The sequence below is a fragment of the Mus caroli genome, chromosome 16 (genome assembly GCF_900094665.2).
Source record: "Mus caroli chromosome 16, CAROLI_EIJ_v1.1, whole genome shotgun sequence".
In the NCBI taxonomy this organism is placed as follows: Eukaryota; Metazoa; Chordata; class Mammalia; order Rodentia; family Muridae; genus Mus; species Mus caroli.
The window spans coordinates 15,106,086-15,117,383 of NC_034585.1; the positions used below are offsets into that span (position 1 = coordinate 15,106,086).

At 59.5% G+C, this 11,298-nt stretch overlaps 2 protein-coding genes across 5 annotated transcripts; both read right to left on the reverse strand.

Annotated features, from left to right (window-relative positions):
• Positions 1–1,353: 1,353 nt before the first annotated feature.
• On the reverse strand, positions 1,354–3,446 carry Gp1bb (glycoprotein Ib platelet subunit beta). Its single transcript, XM_021184887.2, has 2 exons — positions 2,614–3,446; positions 1,354–2,375 (listed from the first exon to the last, which is right to left on the reverse strand). Exons 1-2 carry the CDS (start codon positions 2,621–2,623, stop codon positions 1,765–1,767), a joined length of 621 nt encoding a protein of 206 aa, XP_021040546.1. The 5' UTR covers positions 2,624–3,446; the 3' UTR covers positions 1,354–1,764.
• Positions 2,854–10,925, reverse strand: Septin5 (septin 5). Of its 4 annotated transcripts, none has more exons than XM_021184885.2 (12): positions 10,794–10,925; positions 10,637–10,647; positions 6,384–6,480; positions 6,209–6,295; positions 5,849–5,972; positions 5,624–5,758; positions 5,393–5,510; positions 5,150–5,251; positions 4,370–4,466; positions 4,154–4,289; positions 3,965–4,067; positions 2,854–3,846 (listed from the first exon to the last, which is right to left on the reverse strand). In XM_021184885.2, exons 1-12 carry the CDS (start codon positions 10,834–10,836, stop codon positions 3,790–3,792), a joined length of 1,110 nt encoding a protein of 369 aa, XP_021040544.1. In that variant the 5' UTR covers positions 10,837–10,925; the 3' UTR covers positions 2,854–3,789. The 4 variants fall into 4 exon arrangements, with proteins under 4 accessions (XP_021040544.1, XP_021040543.1, XP_021040545.1 ...); XM_021184884.2 differs by having other exon boundaries at positions 4,370–4,502; XM_021184886.2 differs by lacking the exons at positions 10,637–10,647; positions 10,794–10,925 and adding an exon at positions 7,120–7,636.
• Between the last annotated feature and the right edge of the window lie 373 nt (positions 10,926–11,298).

Here is an 11,298-nt window from a genome sequence, read left to right on the forward strand (position 1 = left end):
AGTGTGAACTGAGCCTGAGCTCTTTCCTACAGCTCCTGCTAGGCCCTGGCACTGTCCCCTAAAGGAGGAGGAGCGTGGGGACCCAGGGAGCCTGTCTCAGCTCTGCTCCATTATAGCCACAGAAAGGGATGGGAGCTTGAAGAGTTTCTTGACACCTGGTTTGCTCCTCTGAAAAGCAGAGGGGATGCCCCTCCCCATACTGTGTTCAACTGACTTTAAGGTGTTATCTGTGTACCTCAACCAGGGCTTCTGGGGTGACAGGCCACCCCTGGGGAGGGTGAACAAAGAGGACCACTGTCCCTGTCCCTGATGCATTGATAAGGCCGGATGGACAAGTTCACAGTTCCCTGCAGCCCACAATGGGCCGGATGCCCTGCCCCTGCCCACAAAGGAGGGGGGTGGCTTATGCCTCAAGTCTGACTGGCAGCCTCTAGATAGCATCAGCCTACTGGAGGGTCATCTGTCTTGTTCCACAAAGGCCAAGACAAAGGCCGTGTCAGCTACAGCCTCCCGACCTGGTCAGTGGTGGTCAGAGGAGGCCTAGTGCTTTCCTGTGCCCGGACCCATGGTTCTTCATCAGGATCAGGATTTTCAGGAACAAAAGCATCCAGTATGTGTAGAGGCAATCAGGTGGGACTCACATCAAGCTTGGTACCCAGGCTGGTTCCAGTACGGGAAGATGTGCCATTCTGCTCCTTTGGGTACCCAGGGAGGAAACTGTACCTAGTTTTCCAGCTCCAGAGTAGCTGGGAAGTGTTCTCTGTCCTGAGCTGTGAGGTAGGGGACTTGCTGGAGAACCTTGAACCAGGTTAGAAATAGCATATATAATGAGCTGGGCAGGTGTGGGGTAATGCGTGGCGACTGTTCTGTTAGGCAGGGGGAACTGTCAGGAGGGCTGAGACTGCTGGGGCTGTCAGTCGGTGAGATGGGATAGGAAGATCTGAGAACACTTGGAGGGTCCAGGGTTGTGGGAGGAGGCCTGATTCACTCCACGGCACATTTCAGAGACTCTGGTTAAACTCATACCTGCAGCCCCTTAGGTCATGTCTCTGTCACTTGGCCTTCCCTACCCTTCAGAGTTCATGGCCCATGGAGTCCCCACTGGGCCACAGGCTACAGTCACCTGGTTTTGAGTCATCCCAACTCCCATCTGTCTCTGGGCGCTCTAACAGCTGTCCACACAGCAGGGTCACCTCAACTCCTAAGTTGTCCTTGAAAGGTTCTCATGACCCTTGTTGTCCACACAAGCCAACTCTCTGAGGACCAAGCTGCCTGCCTGTGCTGTTTCAAGCCTCCTCAGTGCCAGAGGGACCTCTCTATTCACAGCATTCACACTAAGAATGAACTCGGAGACAGCTGGGAACAGGGAGTTTTATCCATTGACTCCTGCTTGCCCTAGACCAGTTTGGCAGTGTGTGAAGAAGTGATTATGTCCCTTTTAACAACATTCCCTCAGGCCCTTTCTAGAATTTGGCAAAGTCGGGTGGTACAGAAACCGCCAAATGAGGAGAACGGTTTATTCAGTGAGGAGTCTGGCAGGAGACTGACTGGGCTGTTCCATCACTCTAGGCTCTGAAGACTCAAGGTTGCTTCACTCTGGTAGTACTGGAATCAGTTTGGCACCATGTTGATTCAGGCTTGCAGAGCTTGGGTCTGGGAGGTTGGGCAAGGGTAGAGGCCAAGGCAGATCCAGGTGAAGGTGAGGGTCCTCAGGCAGAGACCTGTAAAATCTGCAGGTCCTTGTTGCTCAGCGCCTGTCCTTTCTTAGGATGCACGATCTCCGGCCGACTCGGCCACCAGCGGGGCTGTGAGAGAGAACTCTTGGATGGAGCGTGCGCGCGCGCGCGCGCGCAGCCTCCGCAGGCGACCTAGTAGAAGTGCCAGCAGCAGCGCGTGTAGCAGCCCGAGGACCAGCAGCGCTAGCTGGGCCACCAGAGCTCCCCAGCAGAGTAGACCGGGTGCGCACGCGGCCCGCAGCTCATCCTCCGCCACGTAGGGCAGCAAGCGGCCGCGCAGCGCCGGGGGCGCGACACAGCGCAGGTCGCGGTAGGGCGCGCGCTCCGGGCGGCCGGCCAGCCAGGCGCGCAGCGGCAATAGGCTGCAGTCGCAGCGCCAGGGGTTGGCGCCCAGGTGTGCTGCGCGCAGAGCAGGCAACGCGTCCAGAAGCCCGGGCGGCAGCGCCGTCAGGTTGTTGCCGGTCAGCACCAATTCGGTGGTGTCGGGAGGGAAGGCAGCCGGCAGCGACGCCCAGGTCAGCCCGCGGCGCCCACAGTCCACGAGCGTCCCTGCGCAGCTGCATGGCGCGGGGCAGCCAGAGGCTGGGCGGCTGGGCGGCGCTAGCAACAGAAGCAGCAGGCTCAGCGCCCCACGGGGCCCTGAAAGAGAAGCACTAGGATGAGGCGGGAGCATCCTTGGGACCGTCGGCGCTGCTCCCGCCAGCTCCTAGGACCAGCATCCCACGAGTCCTCAGGTCCCTCCACCCCGGCCACCCTGGACGCTGGCTCGAGTTTCCATCCACCTCTGATCCAAGACTTTGCCTATTGATGCCCAAACTAGAACACCTCCTGACCGTGGCTCTTCCCAGAAAGCTGCAGACCCGACCCCAGAACTCACGGGAGCCCATGGCGAGAGGATGGTGGCCTACTTCGTTCTGGAGAGGCGTTGGCCCCAGAGCCTGCCTGAGTCTACAGCAACAGACCACAATTCTGCCGCCTAGCCAGAAATAACTCCGAGCCGGCGCGCAAGGGCGTTGCGAAGGCAGATAGGGTACTATCGCCTGGGGCCGCAGGCAGCCCGGGCTTCCGCCCCCCCGCCCGCTCCCAGGGGCTCATGGAACACTCGGACACTCGGTGCGACGTTCACCAACTTTGTTCTCCTGTCACCAGGACAGGACGCGGCATTCACAACTGAACAAAACAGAGCATGGGGTGTGTGGGGAGGAATCATGCGGGTGGAGATATGGAGGAGGCCAAGGGCTGGAATCCTTGTGCAACAGAGCTGCCGGGAAGAAAAGACCTTGACCTATGGGTGGACAAAAGTAGTCTAGGCATAGGGGACACCCCGTTTCTACCGCCCTTGGAGTCCTTCAGGTAGACTCAGGAAGGGGCGCGAGGGTCTAGAGCATCGTGGCCCCGCCTTCCTCCCAGAAGCCTCTAGATCTGGGGTCTTCCTAAAGACCTCAGCCTCCAAACCCCGCCGCCTCCGATTCTGAACAGAGCATGATTAGGGAGTAAGGGAGGAACCGGCCTACTTCCGCGCTCAGTAGGCCATTAGCAAATGCTTCATAGCCCACTGGAATCGGCAGAGGGGGGCCTCCCAACTCCACTCTGCAGCACTAGCTTGGGTAATAGACCCAAGATCCTGCATCCACGTCCCTCCTCTACCCTGGTTTATTGGCCCGCTGGGGGGCAGTGATCTTCTAGGAAGGGAGATCTTGGAGGTTGTGCACATCTTGTTCCCTTAAGACAGGCGGGGAGGTGCGGGGTGGGGTGGGGGCAGGAGGTTGGGGAGGGGCTGTGATTCAGACCACTCGGAAGCAGATACAAATGACCAGGAAGGGTGGACGCCGAGAATAAATTAGGGTCATCTGGGGGCTGTGGCTCTGTGGCTCCAGGTCTGAACAGTCTGGTCAAAGCCACTTTGGATTAGGGTGAGGTCCAGGCCTTCTGAGATCCAGATGAACCCAGGGTGGAATCCAGGACAGTCTGGGATCCAGGGGTAGGAAGGACCAGCCCGGAAACTGGCCGGCTGTCTATCCTTGTCGACGACGACGTGGGGCTGGGGCGGGTGTCACTGGTCTTGCATTTGCTGCTTCATCTTCTGCAACATCTCCTGCATGCGCCTTAGCTGGTGGTGGGGGGCGACCCAAGTCAGAGTGAGAAGAGGCAGGAGAGGTGGAGCTCTGCCCTCTGCTTCTCCTCCCTACCCCGTTCACAATCTCAGCCCTACTCCTGTATCCACCCACCTCTTCATCCTTCATCCTGATGAGCTTCTCAGTCTCCGCATCCGGTGTGGGTAGTGGGAGGATAGGGATGGGGCTCTCCATGCGGCTGTCCTGGGTGAGTTTGCTGTGGAATGAGAGGGCTGTGCTTGTTGGGAGGTTCGGTTTAGGAGGGTGGAGCCGCCTGGCCCGCTACCGGTGTGGGTGGCCCACCTGGTCATCTGCTGGATGCAGTGGGCACGGTAGTTCTCATAGTGCACGTCGCACGTCACATCTTTGAGGTCGTGCATGTGAGTGCGGATGAGCATGTTGCGGAGCTTCACAAAGTCGCAGTGTGCCTGATTCTCCACTGTGGGCAGGAGCGACCATGAGTCGGTGTCAGTCTAGGGGAGCCTCCCACCCCTCACCCAGCCTCCTGCCTCATCTCACCTTCGACGATCCCCCAGGGGTACAGTCGCCCCCGGACCCGCTGCCCCTTGGCCTCCACCACAGTGTTGCTGCCAATAACGGCGAAGGGTGCACTTTCCTGGGGAAGGGGAGCAAGGACCCAGCCCAGCCTAGTCTGTAAGAGCAGCTGGCTCAGAGGCTGAGGCCATTCCAGCACTGCCATCATCCCCCTCCCATGGCAGGGTCCCTCTGTGGGTGTCTTCGCTACCCACAAAAGCCACAAAGCCAGCGGGGCTAAAGGCCTTGGGGTTTCTGCCACACCATGCACTTCTCTGGCACTGGATGCTTCCAGGAGCTTCCTCCACGGTTCAAGTCAGAGCCAAGACCATGCTTACTGGTAGATGGCGCTGCCATCTGCTTCTGGCCCAAAGGCCCTAGTTCCTGGCTTAGCTTTCTGTCATAACCTCTCTGGCCTCTGGGGTATTCAAAGCCACCACCCTCTGGAGCTTTCTATCTCGGATACTAGAACTTGCCACATCTCTGGGCCACTGGGCTGATTCTTGGAAAGCAGGTGAGAATGGTACCCATAAGTGCTCAAGTAAGCACCCTGGGGAGGGTCACATGACCCACCACCGACCAGACAGGGATACCAGGGACTTCCTTATCCTGTAACCCTCAAGACTGAGCACAGACCCTCTTTTCGGTGAGCAAATGACCCCTGCTCTCATCATGCTGCACCTGGGTGCTCAGCCCCCACCCCCGGGTTTGCGTGGCCTCCAATGCTCTGCCCCACCCCTCCTGGCCCCACCCCTCCTGGTTCACCTTCAGTTCCCGGTCCTGTTGCTTGAAGTCTTCATCTTCATCTGAATCACATTCTGGAAACTGGTACACATGGATCCCAAACTTGTCGATCTCCTCACGGATCTGCAGCAGGCGAGAGAGAGAGAGAGAGAGAGAGAGAGAGAGAGAGAGAGAGAGAGAGAGAGAGAGAGAGCTTGACTTGGCATGGGCCAGCTCCCCTGGAGTTTTTGGCCAGGCCCCCTTGGCTAGCTACAGAAGACTCACTCTGTCCTTCAGCTTCCGGATCTCACTGGGCACCAGGCAGTCCGCTTTGGCGATGAGTGGGACGATGTTCACCTTCTCATGCAGCGCCTTCATGAAGCCTACATCCACTGGTCTCAGTCTGCAGAGAGAGAGAGAGAGAGAGAGTAGGGTGGGCATTGCTGGGGGGGAGGGGGCAGTGATGCAGTGACAGGAACATCCACCCTGAGCCCAGGCACCAGGACGGCCACACACCCGTGTCCAAACGGGGAGATGAAGTACAGGCAGCAGTGTACCCGGTTGTCCTGGATGTTCTTGCGGTTCAGGCCACTTTCATCACGGAAATACTGCTCAAACTGCTGGTCCACATAGTCAGTGATGGGCTTCCAACTAGAGGCGCAGGAGGGAGAAAGAAGTGAGCTAGCTCTCAGAGCTGCTTGCTAGGTCGTGGCACTTGGGGGCAGGAGTCCCGTTCCTCACCATTCAGAGTTGTTCACCGCATCCCCAAAGCCGGGCGTGTCCACAATGGTGAGCTTTAACTTGACCCCCTTCTCCTCAATGTCTACAGTGTGTTTCAGGATCTCTACCGTCTGGTTGATGCGTTCTGCAGAGGAAGGGGAGGGAGTGTTTGCAGGCTATTGCCACCTTTTCTCTGGGCAGCAAGGCACCCTGTCCTTACCCACCCTGGTGCCTTGGCTTCAGTCTCTGTCTGACTGTATACTCCTGGCCACTCCTCCTCACCCCCAGTCAGGGGCCCTTGCCTCAGGCAGAGTGTGGGTGCCCTCTGAAGTTTCTCAGGGCAGGGGCCAGTGGATCGGTGACTTCATGAAGGCTACTCACCTTCAGCACTCAGCAGTTTCCGGTCCTTATACAGGTCGGTCAGAAAGAGGCTATGGACAAGGGTGGACTTCCCCAGGCCGGACTCACCTGGCCATAGGAACAGTCAAAGAGCTGGATTAGATTGGGGCTGAGACAGTCTGGCCCACAGGCTCCACCTAGACGTTTGGCCACTCACCAGCCACCATGAGCGTGAAGTCGAAACCTTTCTTGACAGACTTGCGGTGCACCTGGTTGGGCAGTGTGGCGAAGCCAACGTACTGCTTGTCGATGTCCTGAGGGCAGGGGTGGTTGGGGGCAGGTCAGTGGCATATCCTTATCTCCAGTGGAAGCCCAAGGCCCTATCTTTTATGTTGCTCAGAAGAGCAGAAAGCACAGCCCCTAGCAAGGGTCACTTCGTCAACAAAAAAATGGAGTGAGGGCTATAAGCAGAGGCTGGAAGGAGGAAGGTATGTGAGGGGGTAGCAGGAAAAGGCACCCACTCCAGCTTCAGCAGAAACCCAAGACTGGGGGGTGGGGAATGAGGAATGTCAGCCCCACAGGAGCATCCCCTGAGGTGGGTGGTGGGACCCACTGAGACCCCTCAGACACATCCAAGGACCTCTATGGGTGGAAATAGCCAGACCTCAGTACAAATTCATCCCCGGAGTATCCAGAGGTGGGTGGCTTGTCTGGCCCAGATCCAAGCTTGGGGGTGGTGGTTCCTGAAGCAGCATCCGAGCGAGGGCTATTTATAGACTGCGGTACCGAGCCTCCCCCGCCAAGGTCTGTGTTCCCTACACCTATCCCTAGTGGACATCTGCCCTGGGAGCCCCAGCCACCTTCTGTGGTAGCCAGAGGGTCTTGGCCAAGCAAGACTGAACATATGACCCAGATTCCACCCTCTCTCTACACACACAGACACACACACACACCTTCAGTCGCCTCTGGGCCTGGGTGCGCGGCGACAGCAGCTGCTCCACCAGGCGGTCCTGGGGTGCTGCCAGTGAGTCCATCGTGGCGACCCCGCGGGCCCTGACGGCCTCGTTCAGACCCTACACCAGGGTCAGGCCTGTCGGGGCCAGCGATCTCAAGCGACTTGCGCTGGGTAAATCTGCGCTTAAGCCCTCTTCTGCCTCGGGTTTCGAAGACGCGAAAACTGAGCCCCGGAGAGGGAGCGTCGCCCACCTGGTAGGCCGCTGACCTCAGAAGTCGTGCGAGCCATTCCCTTGCCTCTGCGCGGGGGGCGCGGGCTGTGGCCGCGTCGAGGCTCAGCAGCGGCTCCAGTGCGAGCACGAGGCGGGGCTTCGCGGGCCCACGGCAGCGGCGGAGGGGACCGCCCCGCCCGCCGTCGCCGGGAAACGGTCGCCTGGAAATTGGGCCGCAGGCGGAGCCTCGAGAAAACGGCTGCGATGGGCAGGGCCGGGCCGAGGCGCTCGGGCGGGGGCACCGCGTGGAGCCGGAGCGCAGCCGTGGCACCCGAGGCCGCGTCCGGACCGTCCGTAGGCGGGCGGCGAGGTGTCTGCGGTCGCGGAACTCTGCCTCTGGGACGTCGCGCCGCTGCCGTCCACAAGAGGGCGCTGCGGAACGCTCCGGACTCACACGCAACCGCGGGGGAAGCGGCCCCAGCCAACACCTTGCTCTCCTTGCTCTTCACCCGAAAACCCTGAACCATGCCTCGGGCGTCCAAACTACCCACAGACACACCCCTCCCCACTCCTTGGGGCTCACTCTTTCCTACCCGCCCCCTGCGTTTGTGCACATGCGGGTGATTGGGGGGAATTCTTTCCCGCGTGGCATCTTCATATGCACTGAGGACAGAGTGCATCTCCCCTACTAAGCCCTGCTGTGGGTGAGGGGAACAGGCAGAGCGGCGCAGGTCTTTAATCTCAGCACTTGAGAGATAGAGGTAGGCGGTTGTCTTTGAGTTTTGGGCCAGCCTGGTCTACATAGCGAGGTACAGGACAGCCAGGGTTGAGATAGTGAGACTCTATCTCAAAAAAACAAATTAAGGGTGCCTGGGATGCAGTGGCCAGAGTTCAGATGGCCGGCTTCCTTCAGAGCTTGGAAGCTTTAGCTAGCCCTCAGCTAGGCAAAACTTCTGCTCACAACATGCCAACACTTTAGGTACCAGATGTTCCAGGAATTGGGAAGCCATTGGCTGTGAGCCACCAAACTTTTCTTCAGTCCGCATTTCTAACCCCACCAGAATCAGAGCTCCAGCCCCAGGGTGCAAGAAACTAGACAAGCCACTGTTCAGAGTGGGCAAAGGACCAGGAGACCTCCCTCCCCTATGCAGGTACCACCCCTCCTCCATGAAGCCTCATCAGTCTTGGCTTCCTGGAGGGGCCTCCACCCTGGGTCTTGCTATGGGCACCCCCGGGGTGACTAGCACCTGGGGAGGAGCCTGAGCCCACAGCTGCAACAGGAGAGCCATTCATCCCAGGGCTGAAAAGAAGCCTCCCAGTTCTGGCTCCCAGAAAGTGGCTACTGGTTCCTGCTTGACCTACATGAAGCACTTAGGCTGAGTCCCACCCCTCAGCCCCCACATCCCACTCCACCCCAACCACCGCAAACACAGTTCTCAGCCCAGCATCACCTAGGCAGGTTGCTATCTCCGACCTAGGCTGGGCATCTCTGGAAGACCACACAGATGCCCTTGGCTGGACCATATCCTGATGCTGAACAGACCTAGTAGGTCTTAGACTGACTGCCTTTCAACTTGTTCATTGGGAAGGTACACACTTACGGGACATCCCAGTCAAACAGCCTGTCTAAGTATCACCCAAGCAGGCCATCATAGCCTGTGTATTCCCTGGAGAAGCCCTAGGGGAGGGGCCTTGCACCCCCTTTTTCTAGTCCCGGAGGCTCAACAAATATTCCTCAGGGATATGAAGCCATACACAGCAAAACCAACAAAGTCCTCATCACTGCCTGAGAAGAGATATGGGTGCAAAGGGCAGACAGACACCTCCTTCTACCCAGACTGCTGCTCTACCCCCTCCCCCAGTTAGAGTCAGAAAGAGGTCTGGTTAAGCCCGGCTCTGTGCAGCCATATTGGGAACCAAGGTATTCCGCACTGTTCCCCCAGGCCCACAAGGTCCCAGCTCAGACACCAGAGCCCCAGCACTGTTCTGGGGCTCACTCCATCTGCCTTCATTCACCCAGCGTTCTCTTCCTTCAGGCCTGGGGATAGGGAGTGGCGTAAGGCTGGCTCCTAACTAACCAGAGGATGGGCAGATGCAGGCCTGAAGGACTCATACTCCACCAGGAAGGGGGAGGGGTCTCCATCCTAGCAGCAACAGACAGGAGAACATGGATGGTGCTAAGCAGCAAGTACCCCGGCCAGGTGATTTGGAAGACCTTCCAGAGGCCCAGGAGAAGCCTAGGTCCCTGTCTTCCTAGCCTCTGGCCCCCCTCTCCCTTACACAATAGCCGGGCAGCATGTGTCCCCATCAGGCTTTGTCTGGCTTACTGGGAATGGGGAGGCAGTTCTCCTGGGGGAGCCCCTCCCAGTGAGTCTCATCAGTCTTGGGCGGGGCATGTCCCTGCCAGGAGACTGTGACTCTCCAGCTCAGCCCATCTGCCAGCTGCTTTTGCTCTGCCTGATGATGTACTCTGTCTAGTACTCCGGAGTCCAATGCTAGGTGTGAGCATCCATTCCCAGCGAGGCTGGCTGAAGCCTTCTGCTGTCAGAATTGTGCCTCCCGCCCCTCAACTCCAAACAGGGCCTAGCTCAAGCCACAGAGGACATCCCCTTTGGTCACTCACTTCCACAGCACTCTGGTTTCACAACCCTCCGCTCCTTTGGATTTTCACAGGTTACCCAGTAGGCTGGTACTCTCCCTGGGGTGGGGAAATCAGGCTAGCCCCTCTGGAAGGCCACAGCCTGGCTGTACTCAAGATTTGGAGGGCTAGTGCTAGGATGACTCAGATGGGGAGCCTTGCAAGTTCCAAGTCTTGGAAGATGCTCTGCCAAAGACCAGTGAGCACAAATTTAGGTGCAGAAGAGAGACACACAAAGGTGCATGGGCATGAAGCAGAGGCCCCCATGGTATTGCTCAGAAGACTGGTGGACCCCTCCCCCCACCCCGTTCCTGGCCTGTCATAACTACAGCCTCACCCAGGACCCCCAACACGAGGCCTTCCGGTCAGGTTAAGAAGGGGATGCTGGCCCTGGACTAGAGGAGAGAGGCCCTTATCCCAGCCTCCCTTTCTGGGGAGGTGCCTAGGCCGCTGCTATACAGGTCAGGGAACCAAGCGCGGTGCCTACACTTCCCCTCCGTAGCCCCAGGAGCGGCGGCGCTGCCCCTACAGACAATCGATTAACGCCAAAGGACTGGGTGACGGCCGGCGGGGGCGGGGTCACGCCTGGGCGCCACCAGCATCGGTGCCACAATGGGTGACAGTCGGTCCGATCTCATCACCGGCCGAGCGGCGCAACGCCAGTACCTGTTTGTCCTCTGCATGGTCCGGGTCGTGGTCCGGGTCCGGGCGGGTCCGGGAGGGTCCGGGCCGGCGGGCAAGGGAGAGACGGAGACAGACGGTGAGAGGCGGGCGGGCGGCGGGGACAAAGGCGCGCGGGCACGCGGACAGGCTCTGGGCTCACCTGGGGTCGCCAGCTTGCTCTTGTACCGCAGTCCTGTGCTCATGGTGGCCGCCGGCGGGGGACGTGTGGCGGCGGGCGCGCGGGCGGGGCGCGGCGACCAGCGGTGGAGGCCGAGGCCGGCTGAGGGGTGACCCGCCCCTCCGCGCCGCCACCACCCGCCCCGCCCGCGCGCCCGCCAGCCAATCGGCGCCCGCCGCGCCCACGCGCGACCCAGAGAGGCCGGTGGGGGCGGGGACTGAGGCGTCCCGCTGTGGTTTCCCCCAGGCCTTTGGTTCTCCCGGCCGCGCGAGTGCAGCCGGGCTATTCCCACGGCCTCGTCCGGAACGCCCCCTCCCCTTCCTGTCATCTAGCCCAGGCCTAGACTCTGTTCTCCCTTGGCTGTCGCTGGAAGCCGGTTGGTTTCTGGGCCTCTGACCTTCCATCGAGTGGCCATTCTATAAAGCGTGTCCCAGGACTGTGCTTCATGCAGCCGATGAATGAGTTCAGGGGATATAAAGACCCCTCT